The sequence below is a fragment of the Phoenix dactylifera genome, chromosome 8, assembly GCF_051530095.1.
Source record: "Phoenix dactylifera cultivar Ajwa chromosome 8, Ajwa_hap1_PhDact_Kaust_v1.1, whole genome shotgun sequence".
Classification (NCBI taxonomy): Eukaryota; Viridiplantae; Streptophyta; class Magnoliopsida; order Arecales; family Arecaceae; genus Phoenix; species Phoenix dactylifera.
In genome coordinates, this window is record NC_143197.1 from 7905484 (window position 1) to 7932586 (window position 27103).

At 37.4% G+C, this 27103-nt stretch overlaps 2 protein-coding genes across 4 annotated transcripts in view; one reads left to right on the forward strand and one right to left on the reverse strand.

Annotated features, from left to right (window-relative positions):
* Positions 1-693: 693 nt before the first annotated feature.
* On the forward strand, positions 694-5461 carry SAR2 (secretion-associated RAS GTPase 2). The gene is made up of 3 exons (XM_008782861.6): positions 694-1063; positions 1235-1366; positions 4913-5461. Exons 1-3 carry the CDS (start codon positions 935-937, stop codon positions 5231-5233), a joined length of 582 nt encoding a protein of 193 aa, XP_008781083.1. The 5' UTR covers positions 694-934; the 3' UTR covers positions 5234-5461.
* A 979-nt stretch (positions 5462-6440) lies between these two features.
* The window catches only part of LOC103700956 (cation-chloride cotransporter 1-like), a 29529-nt gene continuing 8866 nt past the window's right edge, over positions 6441-27103 (reverse strand). For all 3 annotated transcript variants that reach the window (XM_008782860.6, XM_088702670.2, XM_088702669.2), the window contains exons 6-14: positions 26483-26597; positions 25517-25617; positions 22036-22097; positions 16527-16784; positions 16284-16398; positions 14496-14690; positions 11973-12373; positions 11441-11602; positions 6441-7908 (exon numbers count right to left, since the gene is read on the reverse strand). In XM_008782860.6, coding sequence (XP_008781082.1) covers positions 6818-7908; positions 11441-11602; positions 11973-12373; positions 14496-14690; positions 16284-16398; positions 16527-16784; positions 22036-22097; positions 25517-25617; positions 26483-26597 — 2500 coding nt within the window. In that variant the 3' untranslated portion in view covers positions 6441-6817. The remainder of the gene's footprint in view (positions 7909-11440; positions 11603-11972; positions 12374-14495; positions 14691-16283; positions 16399-16526; positions 16785-22035; positions 22098-25516; positions 25618-26482; positions 26598-27103) is intronic.

Here is a 27103-nt window from a genome sequence, read left to right on the forward strand (position 1 = left end):
TCCATTCAGTCTAAGTAGGCGGCGTGCATGGTGACGAAATTTTCGTGTGTAGACTTGTTTCAACACCACGAGTCCCGTGGCCCACTAAATCACATCCCTTCATTTCTCATCTGACGGTTCAAGAGTTTCTTTTGATGTCAACTTCCACGGGAGCGTTGAATTTTGAGGGTTAACACGGTCGTCAGATAGCCCAAACCAATAGCCTCATCGAACGAACGATCGTGATTGAGGCTACCACTGAACATCCGCTACCCAATGCATAAAATATTCTACGCGAACCGCTTCATCTGCCGTCCATCCCTAAGCCAGTGACATCATCTAGCCGTCCGTAGTGCATCGACCGTTTTGTGCGGTCGTTTTATTTATGAATTCTTTTGAGGTGGAGACTGGAGAAACAGACTATCTGAAAATCTAGTTTGACCAGAAATACTGATGTCGTTAGATTCTAAATGGACGGAGAGGATTCGGTTGATGACAACTGATCACCCGGCCTCGCGATCCTATTGGTCACTTCATCAAAAAAAAAAATCCTATTGGTCACCCAGGAGGAACCGGAACCTCCCGGTGTCCACCCGGTCACCGGAGGGCGGAACGGCGAATCCGCTGGGGGTTGAGTGGATCGCGAAACCGGCCGATCCCGGTAAACGGGATGGCTCGCGACTTTCACCAGCCTAACTTGCCCTAAACGAGGTCGAAGGTGGACACGTAATTTCCCAAACTCGCCGCCGTATTTCTCCAATCGAAGCCCCCCGTTCTCTCTCCCACTTGCTTCTCCTCTCATTCATTCGTTTTTGTTTGCTGGGGGTTTTCTTGGATTTTCGGCGATCAGATCGGGATCGGAAGGGCCACCGATTGCCGGAGATCTTATCCGGCCGAATTTGTTGGCATTTTGAGTGATCCGTTTCGCGTCGGTGGTGAATTTTCGCCGGCAACGATGTTCCTTATAGACTGGTTCTACGGCGTCCTCGCCTCTTTGGGACTGTGGCAGAAAGAGGCCAAGATCTTGTTCCTGGGCCTTGATAATGCCGGAAAGACGACGCTTCTCCACATGCTCAAGGACGAGGTCCTCTGAAATTTTCTATATGTTATGTTATTTTTCTGATTTTTATTTCCTTTTTTGCATCCCGTGGTTTTTTTTTAGCTCTTGCATATAATCAATTTTTAGATTATTTTCTTACTTTCTTTTTTGAATTTCTTTTTCTTTTGAAATTTTCTTGAATGTTGGTATGATCAGAGACTGGTCCAGCATCAGCCGACCCAGTATCCGACATCAGAGGAACTGAGCATCGGGAAGATCAAGTTCAAGGCCTTCGATCTTGGGGGCCATCAGATCGCTCGCCGTGTCTGGAAGGATTACTATGCCAAGGTTTGATTTCTTCTTAAATTGATCTGCAGTATGTTTCTTTCTGGCTTATTCATGTTTTTTTGTGCTGCGATCCATGTTTTGATTTGTGTGAAGTTAGGGTTGTTATGTTTTGATTTCTGTGTTACTTGCTAAGATGATTCCTGTAGATTTGGTTTCTTTAATATTGGCTAAAAATAATCTTTCTCAGCACGAGCTCTTTGAGAATAATCAACGTCATTTTTTATTACTGTGAGTTTTGCCGATATAAATGACCTAATAAAAGGGGGACCTCTTTTCCTTTACTACTTTGACTGGTTGCTATAGGAAATTGTATATGAAGGATAGCAACTTGAAGCGTTTGAGGTTCTTTAGATTATCTTATTCTTCGCATGATTGATATATAAACGGGAAATTGTGCTGTTCTTTTTCTTTAGATTATGAATGCTTCACCTCTAGCGGATCTTTACTTTAGAGAGGTGGTTCGGCTGCCTAGAGTTTCCAAAACTATTATTGAGATCATGACATGGAATTTATGAGTCACTTCTGGAAGACATTATGGAAAATTGGGGATAATAATGCAGTTTAGCAGCATCTACCACTCCCAAATGGATGGCCAAACCAAGTTGGTCAATAGAAGCCTTGGGAATTTACTTAGATACCTTGTGCGAGACATGCTGACAATTTGGGAGTTGGCTTCTCGTGAAGTCGAGTTCGCTTATAATAGCTCGCATAACCATTCCATTGGTCGTAGTCCATTTGAGATCATGTATCGGAGGACACTAGATTGTGTGCTTGATCTGGTGGTACTTCTTAGTACCTGCCAGTTAATTGTGATGCAGAAAATTTGGTAGATCATACCAGAAACATCTATGTCCAAGTTTGGAAGCTGCTGGAGGAGCACCAAATATAAATAAGTTATTGATGCACATGGTCCAATCAAGTTTTCAAAGAAGGTGACCTTGTGATGGTCTAACTTTGAATGAGAGATTCCTGTCGGAATCTACAAGAAGCTAAAACAATGGAAGATTGGAGCTTGCAAAATTTATGTAAGGTCAACAACAATCCCTATCATATGGAACTTCCTGAGGGGTATGATGTCTCTGCTATTTTTAATGTTGCAAATCTTATTATGTATATGTGTGTGTGTGTATATATATTTAAATATATATTCGTGGAATGATCCATCAGCACTCAGATCATATCTTATATTCAATACTTGGTTAGATGGAAGAACAAGCCAGCGATCAAAGATTCTTGGATGTCAGAAGAGAGATGATGAAGCTCTCCCTTGCTTTGTTGGAAAAATACAAGGCTTTTCCAACTCGAGGGTGAGTTCTCTCCAACTTAGGGAGAATCATGCACACATCACGGACTTAGCTGACATGTACTTGAATCAATTTATGTCAAATGCTGATCACAGAAGCAAAGGGGTTCAATATTAGGTTTGGCCGTAAGTTAGTTCTAAAAGGCTGCTACAGATAAGAAAATAATCCTGAGTATCCAATTAAATAAGACCGGTATCAATAAAATATAGGGAAATTAGGAATGACTAACATCAAGTTGAGTCAGAGATTTTATCCAATCAACCAATGTCAAGATGAGTTAGAGATCTTATTGAATCAACCGACATCAAGATGAGTTAGAGATCTTATCAAGACGCATATTATAGAAAATATCTTTATTTTAAGAGGCATATTATAGGAAATATTCTTATTTTTGCCTTATTTGCAAGAAACAAATGTAGGCAAGTTTTTTGTTGCTTCTTCCTCCTATTTTGCTACCCCACTGTTGGATAGATCTTCTTTCTCAAGGAGAAAGATCATCGTGTGTACTACATTCCTGTGTAACATCTGGTTTATGGTAAAAAGTTTGCAATTTTTGATTTCATACTTTGATTGGTAAAGCTGGCCAATATATATGGAGAAACACATCATCTAGCATTATCATCCATTTCGCACCTTTGGGGTGTCTAGTAAATGTTCTTTGGTGCTGTCTCTAACTTTGCCCTTCATAATCTCTCATGAGTATTTATTTCTGGCTACTTTTGATGCATTTATTTTATGCTTATGGACCTTGATGCCCAAATTGTTTTCCTTATTGCATAGTTGGTATTGGAAATTTTAAAGAATCATTGTTACAAGATCTACGAAATTTGATTGTAGCATGGGACTATGATGTGCAGTTCCATTTTATGCATTCATTGGAGAAATTTTTACTCATCTCCAGCTATTCTTATGGTGGATCCAAGGAAGTGTTTATTTGGAGGTTCTCTTGTTCCCTAGTGTTATGTGCCCCTTTATTAACTTCATATAGTTGCTAGATTTTGTACTTGATAGACTTTGAATTCCTTTGAGAAAATGACTTGGGGATTTTTTTTGTTCTCCATTATGCTAATATAGTGTTATCATTGGCATGTCTATCACATAGACAAATCTTGATGGAACTTGAACCAAAGAGAATCCTTTTGGATGTCATCCGTTGGTTTTAAATTTTAATATGCCCAAGCCTGATAGTCAATCTCTAGCTTCTTTAGTGCGTCTTTAAGAGATCTGGCAATAACCTGAAGTCCCTTGAGGCTTTTACACATGCAGGGGGAGGGGAGAGGGGAGGGAGGGGGGAGAAAGAGAGAGATAGAGAGATAGAGAGAGCTACTTTCGTCTGCTCTATTTCCATGGTTTAGTTGAAAAAAAAATATTTTAATTAAAATATTTTATTTTCAACTAAATTTTTATCTTTGATGAATATAAATAGTAATAATGACTAAAGTGATGTCTAATATATATTAATTAATAATTATTTAGTCACATTTAAAGCTTAATTGAGCCGAGCTCAAGCAAGGCAAGTCTAGTCCTAGCTCGCCTTGTTTACTAATTAAGTGAAGCAAATTTTGATCTGATCAAGAGGAGTGTTCATCAACAACTCACTCATTTGATAGCCTTGATTGCATCACATGGGTACTCCCTGGTTTGTCTACAAGCCTAAAGTTGACCCTGCGAAGATGAAGGCCTATTGCCACAATGAATTCCCTAATATCTCCAAAAGTAAAAAAAATGTAAATTACGTGATCTCTGTCATTTGAAGATAAACGTCCATTTTGTCTTCTTACGCTGTCACCTCCACTATTGAGTATTTTCATTCACTATATTAGAAAATATAATATGTAATTACACTGCTCACCTAAGGATATCTGCAGAAATGATATATCTGATTGTAGCACTTTTATTTGAGATTCTACTGTATCTCTGGTTGTTGTAATTTATGAAAAACTGCTACCACCGAGCCAAATTTGAGGTTTGTTTGCAATGACATTGCAAGACTTGAGCACAATAACAAGCGACTTCAGTAGTAGGAAACATCTCTCGGGCATTGTACTCGCTTGGACCAGCATGCAAGACATTGCAAGACATTGCAAGACTTGAGCACGGTTTTTATGTTGATGGTGGTTATTCCATCGGCTGTTGCATTTTACTTGTATTTTTGGCTTGGTGTTGATTCTCAAGTGCTGCAGGTTGAGTTCTTTCATTTGCATGTCTAAAAGGGGTTGCCGGTGCTTTATGTTGTTGGCAGGTGGATGCGGTGGTTTACCTAGTGGATGCCTTTGACAAGGAAAGATTTGCGGAGTCGAAGAAGGAGCTGGATGCCCTCCTCTCGGATGATTCCCTGGCGAATGTGCCATTCCTTGTATTGGGTAACAAAATTGATATTCCCTATGCAGCATCTGAGGAGGAGCTTCGCTACCACCTGGGACTCAGTAATTTCACTACCGGTAAGGGCAAGGTGAATCTTGTAGACTCTAATGTCCGCCCCCTTGAGGTCTTTATGTGCAGCATCGTCCGTAAGATGGGCTATGGCGAGGGCTTCAAGTGGCTCTCCCAGTACATCAAGTAGGCACAGAGAACGAAATCTCACGACATTCTGCTGTGATTTTAATTAGGTTTTTCTTGAATCTATGTCCCTCTTTAGCCTTTCTACCTTCCATTGGGTTGCTGAAGGAACGAACCAGCAGTCATGACGGTATATTTACATGGATTATGATAACAGTGTAAAGTGGAATATAATGTTATGTCTGCCAATGATTCTTTTTTTTTATTCTTAAAAGAATTACAGTTTGGGCTCCTTGGACTTGTTTCATGCTGACCCCCTCGAGTTCAGACGTTTGTAATTGGATTCTTCAAGTTAGTCAATTGATTCCATGCCACCTTTCCATCCATCTCGTTAACTACACTACGATAGTAGGAGGCTCGCATGATGGGCAAATCATTTTGCTAGTCTCTAATGTACGCCTATCTGTCTCCATGACTTTGCACTAGGGGTTCTACTTGCTGATGCATCATCGACTCCTACGCAGCCGACATTCCCATGACCATGGTGGACGTGGCTGAGTTGTGAATGGATGCTAAATAATCATGGACGGGGTATTAATTTTTTTTCCTATCAAGAAAGAGGGGCCAACGAATTGCATCGGCAAAAACAGCCGTGCTATTAAGCACTACAGATTTTGAGCGTTGCCAGGGAAAGGAAGAAAGATTCGGTGTGCCAAGTTGATTACAAAATCTCGATTCCTTGCAGAATCCAGTGACCTTCAATGTCCAACGATGTGACATTGATTTCCTCCCTAAAAGAATTCCATTGACTGATAATAAATTGTACTTAGTTGCAAGTATCTATGTGTGGTGTGCACTCGCTTGCTAGTGATGAAATTTCATCAACTAAATAAAAGAGCAAGGATGAGCGAAACCCAACGCTAAAAATTTACATCGAGGTGCGGTTGTTACAAAACTATATTATCCTGGGGAAGCTCTTCCCGATCTGTTCATGTCAATAATCCCAACTAATTGGGAGGAAAAAGAATGCATCCAATTTATGCTATCGACCTAAAAACTACGAGTACTGACGAATAATATGCATGCCAAGTTTGAAGTAGGCGCATCAGATCAAAATTATTCCTGTTTTTTTATTTCAAAAGAAAGATCTTCCTAATTGCCTGCATGCAAACCCTCCTGACTATACTATCCTGGGCAAGCTCTTCCTGATCTGTATATCCATACCTCTTTTTGTGCCAACAAAACAGAATTATGTAAACAAGCCCAACTAATTGGGAGGAAAAAGAATGAATCCAATTTATGCTATCTGCCTAAAAATTACAAGAAGAATAATTTACATGCCAAGTTTGAAGTAGGTGCATGAGATCAAAATTATTCCTGTTTTTTCCTTTCAAAAAAAATATCTTCCTAATTGCCTGCATGTATACCCTCCTGATCTCAGCGACACACTGCCTGATCTATCCACTCATCCTTTCAAAGCATAAAAACAAGCTAATGCAACTTTTCGGACCTTTCATTTAGCGACACCCCTGAACTGATCATTTATAAATTGCTATATATTCTTTCCACTAAAACCGCCCGCTTCTGCCATCTCATGAACCCCAACAAAATTAACAGTACAACATGCAAGACCAAGAGTCTCCACTGATTATGTAAAAAGAGTCACAACATCTCTTCTATATCCCCTAACTATTAACATCCTTGGCACATTTTCAACCAGCAGATCCATATACTCCATGTAGAAGTATGCTGGATGGTCCAAAGGTGGAGGCGGGAGGCTTACAAGCACCACAGCAGCCATCCGTGAGTATCTTAGTATGGTTGAATTTAACTTGAGAGTCGTGTAAAGAAACTTATCCACCTGTTGCTCGTTCACCACTACGGGCTTCCCATCTGCCATCAGGGGATTCCCTTCTCTCCTTGCTGTTTCCTTCATCTCTGCAAGATATGCAGCAATCCGCCGCTGTGCACTTGTGAATGCCTCCAGAGAGTCATCCTGCTGGGGCCCACTCTCAACATGTGCCTCCCATGACTTCATTGTTACAACAATTACCTCAGCCTGCATCCGGAGATCATACAGGAACTTCTTCACATCAGCCTTCAGTTCTTCAGCTTCCACGTCTTCTTCAGCAATGCAGAAAACTTGTATCTTACAACTCTCAAAACTCTCTTTTGTCAGCAGCAGTTGGGACAGAAGAAGCATCAGGCCTCCATCCCTCACAATCCAATACAGGTCAATAGTTCCATACTGTTTTTGGTACTCACCTGGCCATTCATCAAGTCCCTTGACAATTACAACTGCCTTGTTGGCAATGATGCAGTCATTGATAATGCTGACAAATGTGGATGGAATCTGGGTGAGGTTCTCACGACGCCAGATCTCTGGATATCGCATGACAACAATATTAGGCTTGAGGTTCCCCAGACCCATAGTCTGGACAATACCACGAAAACCATCAGACATATCGGGCGCCACAATGATCTCAGCAACACCCTCACAATGCTTGTAGTCAATGTAAGCGCTAAGCTGACGGCAGGCTGTCTTGGCATCCTCAGCCAATTCATGATAGTCACCATCAATGGTTGAGACAAATATTGACATACCACGGCCTTTCTTCTTCATGCAATTGGCAAAGTCAGCAAGCTTTGGATGACACGGTACATTCTCTGGCAGCTTTCCCCATGGCCGGCACAAGATGAGGGGAATAGGATACCAATTTTTAGGATGTACTTGGTTTGCTGCAAGAGGAAAGAGAAGACAATGCAAAAAGTAGATGATGAACTTGAAGAGTACAGAGAATAACAGGATTTGTTTGTATTATGCATCACTGCTACAATCAGACAGGTATCAATAGCAGTTTGATGCTGGTCATCTAAATGAATTAGCATCATAATAACTGGGGGCTATTGAGACATTCAGTAGTGACACATCCACTTAGTCACATGATGCAGTTCCCGAATCCCGATGGGGCCTTAGACCGGAATAGGAGATGAGCTTTAATGGATAAGCCCGCCCACGGAGCTCTATCTCCCCACCATAGGACCAAAAAAGGAAAACTAGTGCCTTGCGGTGGCCTCTCACTTCATGGCTCAAAGTGAGACTAAAAGGATGAAAAGGGTTGGGGCACAAAATCCAGGATGGCTGAGAAGAAGGCGGCATATCTGCAGTTATACAGAACCATGGATCAGCTAATTAAAGCAAAGACACCATATTTTGCTGCACTGCCTCCTATCCATGGTTTTAGTTTCTATGGATTTTCTGTTCGGCTGATTTGGGTATCTTAAACTAGTGCTTGGAATGTCCAAACTGCTACAGATAAGACAAAGATGGATGAATTGTTGGTGCATGTGGGGAAGGATGGCAGTGATCATCATTCTCAGATGCACTCTTTCTCTGTGTCAAAAAGGGAAGAGACCAAATCTTCCAGAAGACCAGCATATTTATGATAATTTATTTAGCTAAGATTTTTTATTACTAGTTTTATTTTTTCATGACTTTTTATAATTATATTGGCTGATAAACATGGTACCACTTTGGGTAATCAACTTCTTTTGTTCATCCTAACACATCAGATAGAGGAGAGAATAAGACAATAGGAATATATTTTAAGAGGCGTACCAATTTAAGTGCATTAAGTGCTGTTACTGGAGGCTTCAACAACCTCATCTAGGGAGTCTACAAATATAGTGATATAAACCTAATAATCTTACCTCAAAAAGAAAAGACTAATAATCTAATGCATGGTACCTCTAAATTGCTATACCAAGAGGTTCCATTTTGATAGAAAAGTGCTAGGAATTTGAGATACTCTATTAAGCTATATAAAAGTCTAACGGGAAAGACCAACTGTACATTCTAAGCTTGCTAAATGCGAAGGTAACAACAATATTTAATAGGAACAATATTGACCATCCATACATTGATATGATAACCTTCTGCCATTTTATGATGGATCAAAAGTGGAAAACTTTTGCAGATTAAAAAAGAAAAACAGAACAATTTCTCACATGCCAATTGCTCATAGTTCCTTTCTTGTGACAGACATTATGGAAGAGGAAAAAAAAGGGAATTGCAAAGAGATATGGGGGTCGAAAAGGGTAGAGAGAAAGGAAACATTATGATTTGGTGTAATCAAGGTCCGCCGTACCGACCGTACCGATGTATCGGTGGGCCCCGGAACCGGTTCGGATCGGTACTAAACTGGTACCACTAGTTCGGCTTGGTTCATGCATCCAAAAGCTCCAAAAAAATTTGAACCCGGTACAGGCCGGCACCCGTTTTTAACACCGAACCGAACCGGTCAGAGCCAGTACCGGTTCGATATGGGCTGAACCGGCCGATACAGTCCCGTTCAACATTCCTTGGGTGTAACCTATTCAGATAACTGGTTGAAGAGAGAATCATAGAAAGTATGTTTTGTTCTTTTACTTTGAGATATGGTAGAAATTGGTTTTCTTTTGCTGCTTAAATTTTAGGTGAGCAGTAGCCAATCCCCTATACATGGCAATCTAGGAAGCACATATGCTTCAAATCATATACCGTGTTTGCTTTGGATGTGTATGATTCTCAAAATATATGTCCAATACTTGTGTAAAGTATCCTATTTTTAAAACTTAAAAAATACTCCATATATTTTCCAAGTACACCTAATATCACCAAATATGAAGAAGAGGGCTCCCTTTAAAATACTTCAGATATTTCCCAAGTACACCTAATATCACCAAATATGAGGGAGAGTTCTCTATTTTTTTTTAGTGTTAACCTTTTAATAGTGGATAGATAATTCTGTTGACATAGGAGCGGTAAACCAACCAAGTTGGGTCAGCCCATTGTGAATTAACCATTTCAGAATATGGCATATACTTAAGTCAATAAGTCAATCTAATCAGATATAAGTTATTAATTATTGGTGGTTATAAGCTTTAATTGTGTGTTCATAAATGTGGATGTCTTTTGAAGTTTCTAGGCTCTAATAAACATAGTTCATGCATCATATCTTTTATAGTTGATAGATGTATTTTTATTTTATTTGTCTAATAGAAAGTTGGAAGCATTAACATATTAGGATATGTAATGTTATTTTGTGTCTACATAAGTATATATATGTGTGTGTGTGTGTGTGTGTGTGTGTGTGTGTGTGTGTGTGTGTGTGTGGCAGTAAATGAATGCATAGTATGAATTTGGTAATTTGAATGAGAACTTAGCCTTGGAGGATTCCCAGTGGGTGAGGAGTGTTTATTCGGTTCCACATGTGCTACCTCCTTGTTTCAACTTGGCATTTGATCCCCCTACTTCTAGTGTTATTTGTAGTCTATGATCTTAAAATTAAAAGGTAGAGTATGGACTGGGGTCTATAGATTTGATGACTAAAATGATGAGCTTGTAAAGGTTGATGCTATTGTCTAACAAATGGACTACGCTATTTTGGTAACCTACTATACTATATGGATGCTTTTTTACATACATACATACGTGCCATACGAGTGTGTATAATTGACATATCCCAGCCATATCGTATCCGACTTTTTCACGGTTTGACAGCAACACATCTGTATCATGCTATGTCTATAGTCCCCACTTCACACGACCATAGGAAGCTAGGGTGTGGCTTCCTAGCTTTCCTCTAGTTCGCTTAAAAAGTTTGTCATGGTATTTACAATTTGTAGGAATCATAAGGCCTTGTTCTCCTTGAGTTTCCCATTTTCTGATCCAATCTTTTCTCATCAATTCTTGATGCTTCCAGTAAACTTATGCTTCCGATGCTTCCTCCTATGCTAAAACGGGCATCCAAACACATTGAATCTACAAATGTCTATTATGTAAAACACTCAGAGGATCATCATGATTAAACTATAAACTTAAGCTGTTTCCTAATGGTAATAGCACTATCGACTTTTTTATTATGTTCCCATACCTGCAACTTCATGCATCTCCTTTCATTAACCCACGAGAATCTGTGTAACTAGACATTTCTCTTGAATTAGAAGTACCCAAAATTTTGCATTATACAGCTGTGCAACCATGCATATTTGACATGATAGTCAGAAAAGACCTAAGAACCTTCTATGCTGCAATATTGTACAATAAATTTTAAGCTCATTATACATGCTTAGTTTTATTGTAGTTTCTTCTTTATCTCTACCTGTATATTCATCACATATATTTAAAGATGTTATGATACTATAAGAATGTCACAGTGCATTTTGGTCTTTGATGGTTGCAGAGCCAGTTATAATTTATATTCTCATGCATAATGTTGAATGTACATACCTCCTAAAGATCGAAGGCTTCGCAAGGCCAATTGGAAATATGCACTCTTGAACCCATCTCCCCAATCTCCAGCCTTTCCTTTTAAGCTGACGTAGTAATAAATAAGGCTGGCAAGAGCCAGAGACACCACAGTGAAAAACCAGGAGATTAAAAACATGATCACTGCAACAAACATGAGTTTTCATCAGAAAGCAAGTTTGGCAGATAATTTGGAAGTCCCCAAAAAAAATCTAAAGATAACAGCTTTTTGTTATTGATGACAATCAAGCAAGGCAAAAGTCCAAAGATCTGGAACCCAAACCAGAAAAAAAGACAGCATATTAACTCAACATATGAATCTCACTATACCGAGCCAAACAAAAAGCATGCAAATTTTAAATAACTCTGAATTTGAAAGTAGAATGTCAATTGAGAATTATATCTCATAGCTCATAATATAGGTGTTTCTGAATGTTTTCAATTTACATTCCTCAAATAAGTCCTGAAAAAACTTACAATGTTAAAAATAAGAATGAGAAGTTTGGCAGCATACCGATACAAAGCAGAGCACCAAGAAGTGAGAGACTCCAGTGGTGAAACTTCCATCGAGGACGCCAGCTAGGAGCATCGAGAAGGTCCAGAAGGAAACAAGATAAATTCACACCGGCATAACATAGAAGGAAAAACATAGTGACAGTTGGTGTAATTAGATCCAGATTCCCGATCACAACACATCCTATACAGATGAAGGCTGTAAACAAAGTTGCCAAATGAGGCTCACCACCTTCTTTGACCCTAAAATACTTAAGAACAGGAAGAATGTCATCATTTGCTATTGCTGCAAGCAACCGTGGAGCCCCTGTCAAACTCTGAAGTGCTGCACCTAAAGTAGAGAGAATGATCCCGACATAAATGATTGCTGGAACAGGCCAAGCAACTTCAGCAGTGAGGAGCCTGAATAATGATTCTGATTGTTATGAGTTTGAAACAACAAAACATCAATGCATAACTCACTTTATGAGTCTCTGAATATTTTCCTACCCAAAAGCCTGGATTTAAATTCTATAAAAAGCATCTGAGGACATTAATTTGGCATACAGGTGCAAGTTTGGAGTGCACAAACCACTTACTCTAGAGCCAGGCAGCAATCCTATGGAAGACATATAGGACTTTTCAAAACCATAGACTTTGGCAAAAGAGTAAATTTTGTATCATTATACACCGCTAGATCCCCAAAACAATATGATACAGGTACTAAGAAATAACCAGAGATAAGTTCTTCAATTTGCATTCAAAGCAGCCACCAGCGAATCATGATATATAAAAGTAGATAACTTATTATAGATAAATTTATTCCAGTTCTCTTCAAGTTACAAAGCAAGTAATAATGACTTCCGACCATCAAGATGAGTTCTTCCTAACAGTATTTCTTAGACAAGTAACAACTCAAGCAAGAAATAGCCATAACAAGAAAAGTTTCCCACTTGGCGTGGAGAAAACTATAATACTCAAATACTCCACCTTTTAGGTTTTTAGAAATGTCGGCATTTTTGGATGCCTAGACACAACATGATATGGCTGGAATTGTCTAAGAAGTTTGACCTATAAGCCTCTTCTTCGTGGTTAATATTTTATGGCTTGGGAGTTTCGTGTGTGTGTGTGTGTGTGAGAGAGAGAGAGAGAGAGAGAGGTAAGAATGATTTTGAGAGTATTCATTCCAAGAGCTTTTTAATGAGAATCATCAATAGCTCTCATGAAATGAAAATCTACATTGCTGATCACAATTTACATAAACTAGCTAGGAGTGAAAAATCATGCATCTTTATGGTCTTTTACCTGTACATCAAATGGATACAGCATGGACAATTTCAACAGAATCATATAATGCTTTGATTTTTTCAATGCTCTAGAAGCATCCACATCAGTTGAACTTTGGTTTGCATATGTTTTAAAATCAATGGTTTGAAATCAAGGTCCGCCGTACCGGTACCGGTCGGCGTACCGGTGGCGGCCCGGACCGGTACGAATCGGTCCCGTGCCGGTCCTGTACCGGTCCGAACCGGTCACGTACCGGCCCGAACCGGTCACGTACCGGTCTGAACCGGTCCCGTACCGGTTCTCCAACAATAAACCACCGGTACCGAATTCCACGCTGATCCGGTATCAGTCCCAGGCCGGACCGGTACATACCAGCCCATACCGGCCGGTACGGAGCGGTACGGCAGACCATGTTTGAAATACTTAGAAATTTTTAAAACAGTCTCCAGTAAGGCTTAGCTCATTATCTATATCACTATTGTTCATTTTGTGCCAAGTTAATGCATAGGTAATAGACCTCCAAAACAGGTGGCCATTGGCTAGTAATCAATTTAGATGATGACCATGGGGAGCATTTCATTTTCAAGGTTTTCATTGGGAAGTATTTAGGCCAAATATTCCCAAAAGCATTGCATTATTATGTGTCTGTGTGTCTCTGTGTCTGTCCCAATGCCTTGATTTTGAGATGCGGCCGCATCCAGCAATTGGGGACATTTAAAATTGGCACCATGCCAAGCATCCAAATAATGCTAGGAGAAAAGCTCACTAGCTCTTCCCAAAATTCATGTTTAGGGTTTACATAGAGCAGGGTAACCCCAAGTATGAAAACCTAAAATTCTGATATGATTATGTACTCAATATGTCAGCAATCCAACCAGCTTGTACAGTCCGTGATTGCACAAACCAACCATACACAATCAGGCCAAGACAATTAATTTTCCATGTCATGGATGTAAAATGGCCACATACCTCCTGCCTTGCCGATGGCATACTAAGAACCTCATAAAACATTTTCATTTTTATGCCTTAATTGACTTCCTGGATGTAGAACATCTGGTTGGCAAGTCATTTAAGAAATGATCCAACAATTGCATGATAGGAATAGATGAGCTAGAGTTGTGGCATTTGCAAACTGAGTTATCCAAGTATATTAAACCACTGAACTATAAAGACAGCATTTTCTTTTTGATGCAAAAAGACAGCATTTTCAAAAATGAGAACTAAAGAGGACAAATGCTTGTACAGAAGATGCAGATACCTGTTTGTCAAGAGCTCTTCTCTGGTAGCTAGAGCTCCAAATAGTAGCACTGATATGAGATATAAAAAAGAGGTTGTGAGAGTCGCAGCTAATGTTCCAACAGGTATAGATCGCTGTGTATCTTTCAATGATGCAGACCTATTTGAACCTGCCATAATTCCTGTTACGGCCGGAAAAAATAGACCTACCAAAGCACTGAAAAGTTAAACTGTCAGAACTCAGAGAGCAATTTAGTTCCATCTGTGTATTATGATACTATTTTGTTGTTGATATTAATGCACCCTGAACAAAAAACTTCAGTTAAATTATAACTGAACTTAATCTGAAGGACATTGATCTATGTGTTATTAAAGCACAACTCAAGCAATGATGAACATACCTTTTACCTTTCAATCAATTTTTATAATAAGAATAAGAGTTTAGAATATTAAAAGTTAAGTGGTTTATTAGGTGTCATCTATTAAAAGAATACATTTTTCATTAAATATAATATCTCCACCCCAATATTTTCAGCTATTTATATCCATCTAACTTGTTTGGGCAGTTGCACAAAACATCTTGTTTTCAGATAAGAATGGATTTTCATCATTGCAATATTAAGATCATAAAAGAGTTAGAATTAACAAATCTATTGGTGGATATAGTCGAACGCTGATCTCATATTTTTAACATGTAATTTTATCTCGATATTGTTATGTATGTCAGACTTTAAATCAATGCCTGTTTTAACCTTGATTCTCATCTTGATTTTGACTTCAAAAACCAATCAACACTGAAGAAATGATCTCCATTCCAACCCGATTTAGTATTGCAATCTCCTTCTTAGATTGTGATAGTAGTCCAATATTCAATTTCATCTTTAACAATATCCAAATAAATATCCTTCCATGCCTTGGAACAAGTCTATCTCATTTCTATTCAAGATTGCTAATGAACTAGGCTTGAGGCCTGTCAAGCCGGTCCACCCCTATCATGGCTTGGGCCAAACTAGACACAGGAAGCCTGTACTTGGTTTAAGACTTGATTGATAAATGCTGATTGGACCCTATCCTATCTCGAACACATTGCTAAAGCCAAAACCTAAAACTAGTTTGCTTCAAGCTCAAAGCTGGATGGCCGAGTTTTTTAGTCTGACACAATATGATCATAGATACCACTGAAAATGCCCTAAAAGTGCATTGTCTTGCTCTGGATTAACACTTGCAAGTGGATCCCTACTTAATACATCAGCGATAATGCATATAGAAGGTGACGGATTTACATGTATGGTATACACATTGCAATTTTATAAAGCACAGCAACTCCAAATTTTCATTTTAATTAACTTTAAGTAATTTATAATGATATAATGTATTATACAGTTCCAATCACATTTTTGGATGGGGCTAATTGACTTTCAGACAAACGTTAACATGACCCGGTTGAGAGCTAGAGCCTGTAAAACTCAATTTAGACCAAAGTGAGACCTGGAATGACAATCCTTGAGCTAAGCATAGTCATAAACACCCTTCTCCTTGTCCTATATTGATTTTAATTTTGATCCTAATTACAGTTACCAAACCCTAATTCCTTCCTATAAAACAGCAACATAAGAAAGAACAAAATTTAAATGCTTAAAACAAAGGTTTTTGAGTCCTAATGTAACCTTTGCAGAAAAAGGTAGGGAGGGCAGAGATGCAAAGATGAATCAACATAGAAGGGCATGAAAGTTTGGGGTTTTGCACACAGCACAGAAGGTCACAAATATGACATTACAAATAATACCACTTAAAACAACAAAAGACTTACTTAAAATCCCAAAAAGTAGATCCATTTTGATCAGGTACCCCAGCATTGGTGGTCCGCTGGTAATCAGAACTCCAATTGTCTTTGAATGTGTTTGTACTTAATCCTGTGATGCCACCTGCGTCAAAAATTGCATGGAATAATAATCAGAAGCAGCTTATTATATAATATGAGATGAGGAAAGCATTTGAAATCTGCAGAAGGAAACCTAGCATACAGATAGGGAATCTGGAGGGAAGAACTCACTTGAAGCATTACTCCTTGGAGCTACAAAGATTCCAATAAATATGCAGAAGATTGAAAATAGGACAGGTATTAAGAAAGCAGGTGCCACCTTATTGATTATCTTCACACCACCAAACACAATAAAACATAAAAGAATGGTCACAATAACCCCATAAAGTTGGAGGTCATGTAAGCTTGGAGTGGATACTGTTGTTGGTGTGCCAGTTGTGGCAGTTGTACCATTTATAGATGTAATATTAGGAACTATTGTTACGCTCTCTGCATTATGAAAACCACAAGATGTTATAATTAAACAAAATTTGGATCACTTAATAGGACAGAAACAGACAAAGGGGAACTAGTTCAAGAAGCAACATTTACAAATCATGAAGACAAATGCCAATGCCATAAAAGACATACATCTTGCAAGATTCACGATGAAATGATAATGCTGCACTGTAATACATTAAGAAATCGACCATGAAGGAAAGGCTTAAAAACCAAGCTATTGACAAAGGTGACATATCTCCAGTAATAAATGACCATGAATAAAGTGAAACCAAACTGAAAAATTTCAGATTTCAATAAAAAAATTAAATTCTAAATACAAAGATTAGACAATAAGTTCAATTGCAATAAAAGAGACGTATTTAACAACTGAGATCTAAATATCTTCTGTTAAGAAAATATACAGTCATAAAGATCAACAACATTCAAATAATTAACTAACTTTTGGTTGCAAAGGAAACAAAACATAGCACTGAGACTAGATAACAAGATACAGCTACCGGAACCAATGCATCAATCCCCATGGATCATAAGCTTTGTAATTATAGCCAACTCACAGAAGTCAGGAAGGACAGCTCCGTAACTTGATTGTTAGTTGCTTTACATTTGTATGAAACAGTAATAATAATAATAATTAGAAGAAGCAAAGCTTAGATTACCAGATCCTGGACAAAATTTTCCTATAGACGGAGTGCCCCTTGCCTCGCCTTTTCTAGTCTCTCCTTCTTGCTTGCTTCCCTAGCTCTTGTCCTAGTGACTCTTAGAATATGGAGGTACTTCTGCTAGTGAAAGAGCCCATATGTTCTCCATGTGTGGGTATAATGAAACAGATGTTGTTTCAAATGCCTCAGATTCCCAAAAAGACCAAACAAAAGGCCATCTTGCTAGAATTTCACATATTAGAGTAATAAAGTTCTGAGAAAACTAGATCAAACTTCGTTGCAGCCCTTTGCTAGCAACAACTAACATCAGGACCAAACAATACCTATCCAACCCTTTAAAATCTCATCCTCAAGAAAGATAACAAATTTGGGAAATAGCCAATTCTTTTCATGGGCATGTTATGAATCAAATTCTATAGCAATCTCGTAATTATCCATGAAAGTAGAAAACATGCAATAACACTCACTCAATTTAAAGGAAAATGATCTGTACAAGAAGAAAGTCATAAATCCATATGTGTACCCACAGAGCTTGTACATTATGAACAAAGAAAACAGAAGTCCCCCCACTTCACCAAAACTACTCTAAAAAGTCCATTATGGAGAACCTAAAATTCAAACCTCTCATTCCATTATAGTTATCCCATTCATTATCCTTCCCTTATGTACTAGCTGTTTTATCCCCATAAAGTCTTAAACCAGGTGGGCTTACGGTCACACTAAACCTTATTGCAATCCCATGATAAAAAATGTACTTTGAAACCATTAACAGCCATTTTGAGCCAAAAACTTATTGAGAGTTGCTAGGTTTCGGCAGCAGGAGGCTAAAGTTGATTTATGTGCCGTGCATTGCTAATGCATGCAGATGTCTGATCTCATTCTGCTACCTCTCAGAATCATCTATATCTTGTAAGAAAGAAATAAAGTATCACATATCATGTACGTCCTGGGGAAGAAACTTAAATTTGTGATATAGATTATAGATTTGGCATGTGCTAGCAGATGACATATATAAGGCTATTAAAAGATGAAACTAGCCAACTAAGATAAGCTACTTTATAGTTTATACCAATGTTTTCCTTTTCAAATTTGAATCAATAATAACTGCTTTATACTAGTAAGTCGATATACTCTAAGCAAAATAGTGTTATACAAATCTATGGAAATCATGCTTCATGTATCGCAGTTAGATACGAGATGATTATTGATTAATACGGTTTCTGTAGTTTCAAGTAGTTTGTAATCCTAAATGGCATCACACAGCCATGTTTTCATAGAACTAAGCTCAAAATTCATGTAAAATTTTTAAAATGTCTGCTTGTCAATTAAAATTTGAATCATTTGAATGGTCTTCCAAATAGACTCCAGGCTCTTAGAATGGCTCCTAGATGACCTGGAGAACTAGCCCGTATTGTTTTCTGCAGCAGAGCTTCTTCAATTTTTTAAGAATGAACATGATTTAACTGATTTTATTTCAAAGAAGACCTAGATGAACAATTCATAAAATTATGATGAATGTTGATGATTTTGCACCATCGTCATGCACTAGTTGAGTCCTCAAATCCTTAGAAACATGCAGAAAAATTCAATATGGAAGAGCAGCAGCACAATACGGCTATTTCTCACAATCAAGCAAGAGTATGGTCCGCGCCTCCCCATCGCCCCGCGCACCCCCCCCCCCCCAAAAAAAAACAAAACATAAAAAAAAAAAAAAGTCATGGTACAAGCCTGTACGGCTGTACCCCTGTGTTAAAGCAATATCCATATGTTTCGCACTAATTCAAAGTTCATATTGATTATCAAAGTGAACCAAAACACACCAATAATGAATATGAAACTAATTTACACTAATTCAGGCTAATATGTAGTGACAAGTTGAGCTGATGACAGTAGTATTGTTGTACCTTTGATTACTCATTAGAAGATAAGTAATGTAGGCATTTTGTGATTTAGTATCTTAATCCTTGCTAGGTTTCTTGCAAAGATTCTACAAAATCAAGACTTACTGTGATGAGTCTATTAAGTGATACAGGACTCCGTTGGTGCTTTGTGGCTTAACTCGAGAACATAAATTACATTTTTGATTAGATTTTTTGCTTCTATTGCCAAGAACATGTCACATCTACTGATCACAAACGTCATCATTTGGTAGTGGCCTTGTATTGCTTACATACGAAGAATGGTTTTTCTTCTTAGATTCCTCTGAAAAAAGTGCAAATGCTTCTCATTATTGGCCTTTTACTTCCTTAGCAAGTTGAGCTATCCATGGTCTCAAACATGCTTCTCAAGCCTGGTTTCCATAGCTCAATCATGCTATCATTGCAGTTAGTCTTATGCAGAGCAAGCATAAGCATGCTATGTCTGACCACTCGTCCATCCACAGTCAACACTACCTCTTTATGACAGCATGATTATTGCTAGGGAAAAGACTATTCAGTTTATAAAGGATCATCTTGGAGGTCGAAGTCAATTATTCTCAGGCTCACCTCCTTTCTCATTAGAAGCATATTACAATATCAAGTCCAATTATCAGCTAACAAATGCTTAGACTAATGCTACACCCACTAAGCTTTGTGTGGAGGCTCTAGGCCTAATACTAGCGAGCCTCTGCTTAGAATCCTAGCAGATATCATCAGCTTGTTGGAAGCATTGTGACAGTGGGAAAAAGAAGAAGGGATCATTTGATCGATGAGGTTATTCTTCGAAAATCAACTCACGAATAGAAGAAAATTGGAATGAAGAATCCTTCACTTGGTAAAAGAAATTCACTTGAAAAGAATTTTATTAATATATCAAAAGGCTGCTCTTACAATGCGTTATGCGCATATTTATGTCATGATACCCTAACCCTATTTCAGGCATTTGACCTGATACTGAACCATACTCGAAATAGGACTCAATAATAAGACAACATACTAAAATTATTCTATTGCAAATATGAAAACTAGCTAAAATTTGATACTATCCTTAATGAAAAATTTATAAAAAAATCTACCCAAAATATTTGCTTATTGCAGTGTTCGCTGGCGAATCCGCTAGTTCTTTCGGCGCTTGGCATGGTCTAGATGGTCATATTACTTATTGGTTGCACCCTGTGCTGCATCACATTGGCTATTCATTTTTTTTCTCATCCAAAGTGTGATTCATGTGATAGACATTTTATTCTGTACAATAATATGTTTATTATGATGCAATCCTTCACAAGTTCATGCCTATTTTGATAAAATTATCGACATTGAATTTTTGGTCTATTATTGGCACTTTTTTCCTTCCTCAAGGACCATAATCTCTTCGAGAATAAAGAAGAAAACAACATCATTTCTAAACAAATGTTTTAGGCCCTGTTTAGGATTGTTGTTGGTAGTAAAGGTTTTAGAGCTTTTGGAAGTAGAACTTTTGGGAAGAACTTTGGGAAGTAGAGCTTTTATAAAAAGCATTGTTGTTTGGTAACTATATTTTTAAAGTCCTTTGGAACTTTAACAGGTGTTTGGTAACCAAGATGAGAAATTGCTTGTGGTATGATAAAAAGACAATAAAGGACATAATGTATAGTAGAGTATAATACAATGTAATATTACATACTAAAATATTATTAAGACGTAACATAATGTAATATAACATTGTAATATATTGCAATATAATAACATATGATACAATATAATATAGTAATTTATTATTATATTATTATAATAATATAATGTAATATAATAATGTATAATACAATATAACATATTTATAGTATAATAATATGATATAATATAACATAATACAATATAACATAGATAACGTCAATTAATAATTATAATACAATATTCTAATATAAAGTATTAAAATTATTATTATGACATATTAATATATTATTACATAGTGTTATATTTTTAAGGTATTTGTTTGTGAGCATTTTTGTCACCACAAAAAATTATTAAAGCCAAAACAACTTCCTAACATCTGGGAAGAAGTTCCATTTTGGAGCATCTCCCAAATAGACCTTTTCAACTTTTTGGCAAAGCCAAAATAGTTTCTAGATTTTTTACCAAATACCACTATACCGTTCAAAAGTGCTTTTGGAGGATCAGAAAATGCTTTCTAGCTCCCCAAAAGCTTTGCCAAATGGGACCTTGGTCACGCGCCATGCCCTAGCTAACAATTTTGTCAAGGTAATTAGGTTTGGTGCTATATGTACCATCAAAGAGAGTGTACAGTATGTGATTGTAATTATGTATATAGACAATATAGACATATAAATATGGGTTACTGCCCATAGTGGACTATACTGCATGCTTCATTCTTTCCTATGTCTTCAAGCACCACATTAGAACTATATTGATTTAACTAGCAAATAAATAAATACAATTATAGTCCAAAAAATTACTAAAGAACAGAAAATTCAAGTAATTGATCGAGATACTCATTTTTTGAATTTTTCTGACAAATACAAACAAATGTAAGGAAGCAAATCAAAAAATTATATGTTTGGTGTTACCAAATAGAAGCAACTACGTAGAGCACTTCAAAGAGTACTAACTTCACAATGCACCATTTGTAACTAAAAGACCTCACTGCATCTATCCCATGTTTACCTTTGAAAAATCCAGCAGCTGGGATAGCATCTAAGAAGGTTTCAACAGCTCCCAAGACATACCTGAAAATATTAATGGTCAAATAAGGGACTAGAAAAGGCATAAAAACAATGTTCACAGATCATGATCAAAAATAGGTTTTTGTTAACTTTCAAAATAATATGTTATGCTTTTCCAAAATATTCGTCACAGAATTATTATCTCTAGACGATTGATGTGGACTAAAACTCTCATCACTATACTTTTCAACTATAAGTCAAATCTAGCATACTTTATTATAATAGTCTTTAGTCTTTACACTCACTATTCATTTCTAGCACTCCTCTACATCATAGAGCCCCATTCAATAAATTAACAATCAAGTCACTCAAACCAAGACAAACGTAATGTTAAAGTGACAATTGAAGTAGTTAGATTTGGAAAAGTTGACACTTTGTGCACCCGGACAACATAACCATAATTAGAGATCTAATCCATTGGCATGACACGTCATGATGGAATCATCTTAACAACTTGGGACATGATACTCTAACAGGAAGTGTCCCCTTCAGAATTTATACCATGACAACATTTAATATCCAGACATGGAAAGACTTAAAACAAGACTGCCGCTATAGACATTCCCGAGGAACTAATTTTGATGATGTCAGAACATTGGAAGACTTATGCTGTGACCCAGATGATCAAACTAATAATTTATGTATATAATGGTTGACTTGCAATTTTACCTACTATGTTGTGTTTCAATGTGTTAAAATACAGTGGCAAGGAAAGATATATAAGCTTATTAAGCAATTTCTTCCAATTTAGACAAATTCTAATATCCTTACAATACAGAACATACTCAAGAAATAAGATACATAATTATCACATCTAAAAAAATTGTACATTCATCGCCTTGAACATGCATGTTAGTGTTAATAAGGACTAGCAATTAGCAAAACTTGATAGACGATCTTAACCATCTAGCTTCTAAGCTAACAGCAAACAACATTATGTTAATGATACTAAGCAGATATAACAGCCAAACCACATAAGATGCCTCATGAAAGATAAGACAGCGCACACAGACTTACAACTCTAGTTACTACTGCAATCTACCAGGAAAAAAAAGAGTGATGAAGAATCATTGATGTTGACAAGTTCCCAGAATTCAAGTAATTACAAATATATAGAATTTATTTTTCTTCAACTTGCTATTATGAATTGTCAAATAACACGATAAACACTTCTTTACTTCGAATCACAAGCGCATGTATGTAATGCTAATATACTCTCAAGAGGATATTGAGACGGTCGTCTTGCCTTCAAATTCAATGATATTTCATCCAAATTCAAAATCTAAACTGTTGAACATGATCTGCACTATAAAAAAAGCCTCCAAACCAAAATTCAGATACTTTGGTGGTCTCTAACCTATACATCAAGTCAGTACAACACAATAAACGACATCAACTACACTAGTATAGTAAAATACAGTATAGGGCACATAAATTGAAAATCTACTTTACATATCATGATCTACACATCTTAAGACATGGGTAAATGTAAATTCGCTAAGTTTTAATGATTAGATCATAGTAAAATATAGTATCATGCTACTAAACCATCCATTTTGACATATACTTAATGATTAGGTTAGAGACCACTAGAAAACATAAATTTTGGTTTCTAGGTATATTATATATAGTATCATGTTATTAAAACCAAATCACTGGAATTTGAATTGCCTGTCATTGATTTAGAAGGCAAAAGGACCATCTCATCCATCCTCTCGGGAGTATATTAGCATTACTCATCTCTCTCTCTCTCTCTCTCTCTCTCTCTCTCTCTCCCTCCCTCCCTCCCCCCCTCCCTCCCTCCCTCCCTCCCTTCCCCCCCCCCACACACATATATAGATATACAGGCAAGACAAGCCAAAATACCTAATTTTCACAAAGGTTACCCAATTTATTAGAAAGTCCTTGCCACTGTTCCTTTAGATTTATAAATTACCTAATGCTTTTAAACCAAGATGGAAGTTGTGAGACGACTAGAACAGTGCTTGCATAAATAGAGGAGTAGCCCCAGATGAGAATGAATTTTCAAGACAAATAGAGCAACAATAGTTGGATCTTTCAAGATGGTAACATGGCAATTCATATGGTTATCCAAGGAGTGCGACTAGAAAGCCATGTACTTATCAATCATTTCTCCTTGATATGAATATGTGCAAAACTATTGCTTGATGAAGTGTCTAGAGGTTTGCCTTTCACTTCTTTCAAGAAGAAGAAGAAGAAGAAAGAATCTACAGACGGGTTCCTGCAGATTTGGACTACCACCTTTTGCTTCAGCTAAATTCTCTTTCAACAAATCAACTTTGGTCCATCCACTTTCAATCAAAAATTGCTAACACAAGCGCTATTATGACAGAGAACGACCACTTTGCTGACACATATATGACTCCCCCAAGCAAAGATCGCCGAACCGGTACCGGTAGGCGTACCGGTCGGCCACCGGACTGGTTCGGTACCGGTTTGGACCAGCCAAAAAGGCCATAGCGCGCGAGCGGCGCCTATGGCAGATCGAACCAGACTCGGTGCGGGTTCACACCGAATTTTGGCCGAACCAGACGGAACTGGTCTTTCTGTCTGGTTCGCTCTTGTACCGGCCGAGTCCAATTCGGCCCCTCTGTCTGGTTTGCTCTTGTACTGGCCGGAACCGTTTTCTATGCCCGAACCCACCCGGTCAGAGACCGGACTAAACCGGTTCGGCATTTCTTGCTCCTAAGTCCCAACTTCCAAGATAATCAAATGCAAAACTCAGCATATTGACCTCATTCGCAAAAATAATTTTCAATATTTGCCAAAATTTTCATGTATAACCAACTCCGACTAGTTTGGGATTAAGGCTTATGTTGATTTGAGTTGAGTATCAGAATTTTCATATACTGCATTTTAAGAACTTATCAAGATAATAAAATTACCGAGCAAATAGAAACATCAGGTAATGCAGCTTCTCCCTGAAAAGGCAAGGAATGCATTCACTATTCTTTAGTAACAATACTCTGTTAGATAGTAGCAGTTTTTTTCATGTACCGAAAACAAGAAAAACAAGCACCAATAGCTTATAAAGTTGTTATGTTGAACCACTTCCCTGTGGCACTGAAACCTTTCAATGGTTAATTCTTTCTTAAACAACCACATAGAATGGAACAAACAGTTTCACACAAAAAGATCCATATGCCTTCCATAAGCCACAGCCCCCCACCCCCCTCCCCCCCCCCCCCCCAAAAAAAAAACTATAATAAAGTTGCTTTAATTGGGTTTAACTCTAAAAGGATATTTTGGCCTACAGATATAAAGTCCACAAAGAGAACATTATAAACTTCAGAAGTTCAGATATCTCGCCCAAAGATATGAAGCATGCAAAGAGTATATTAAAAATTCCACCACACATAGCAAACATATCCCTTCAGGAATCAAAATTAATGCAAACTTACAGAGCTCCAGCAACAGCATTCCCAAGGAAAAAGCACAATCCAATACTAACTCCAACTTCTGGACCAAGGGCTCTACCAATGAGATAATATGGTCCACCACCCTGGAAGTTCATAGTCCATACAATATGGAACAATCTGGTCATCCAACATTTCTATTGATATATTGGCTTAAAAGCAATATAATTTATGTAAGAAATCAAGGAAATTGTAAACATAGAAGGATATATTTTAGTCGGTCAAAAAATAATAATTGTACAAGCATGAAACCCTTATAAACATTAACTAGAAGAAAGTTTGCCAATCCCACCAACTAGCATTTTTTATGAGACATCTCTACATGACAGCCAAACATAATCCAACAACTATTAAGATGTTTATCCATTCCAAGTCTCAACACCCTTTTACAAATCACAAAGTTCTTAATACCTAGTCCAATAATCATTATTTCAGACTTATCTTTGCATTTTATGCCAAATGATTTTATGTACATGTTACTTGAAGCAGGCTAACATTGTAAGGTTTCAGATGCCAATGATCAATCTCAAGATAGTTAAAATGCGAAGAATTATATGGCCATAGTGGCCTCCTTTATGTGTTGATGGGTAAGTTGGGATTTGATCCCATTACACCAGTAATGCAGACACCCTACTAAACCGAGAAAAAAGAATGAACCTAATTTGGTATTTTTATGTACAAAAATAGTTAAATTTTATCATGCATATTGCGTAATTAAGAACACAATAATCATCTGTCTCCCACTAAGTAAGCTATGCATCATAAGTTATGCCTATTACCCTAGAAATCATATAAACTTCAAAAAGCCAAAGATGCAGTTATCTACACCAGAGGTTCCAACTACTCATTCAATAATTTAGAAGGCAATGCAAGAGATAACCATAACCAACGAGTCCTTTCCTGTCTATTCAGGAAATCAATTTACATAACAGTAAAGGCAGTGGTATGCACCTTCATTGCCCCATTAGTTGCAATTGCACTTAATGATATTCCGGTTAAAAATGTGCAAAGGCCACAAAGTGAAACCAGCAAAAGCGAATCACCTATACCTGCCATACCCACGATCCTACAAAATAAGTTGATCAGTACTAGTTCATGCATTACAAAACAAGGCAAGGTGAAATAAACATAAAATCTACAGTACCTCAACTATATAAAATTATAAATGCATAACCATAATAGAACAAGTTCATGTAATTAACCAGCACAAACAACATGATTAGGGATGTTCTAGAAGGTATTCCATATAAACCTATATAGAAAAAGGAGCTGTAATTTGGGTGGGGGGCTCTTGCATGCTATAAAACAAATAGATAATTTAACAAGGCAATAGTAAAGGATGAAAAAACGATCAAGACTTGAGAAGATTATGGAGAACAGCTCCGATGCTCAAGAGGGTGAATTGGTAACAGTATATAGCCAGTGCTGAAGATGCATTTTCTTGTTTAGTGGCATTATCAAACAGCCAGTGAATAAGACCTAAGATGTATGCCCAAATAATGTTAATATATTGATAAATTATGGAACAAGAGGTCTAGGATGCAAGTATTGCACAATCTGTAACAATAAAAA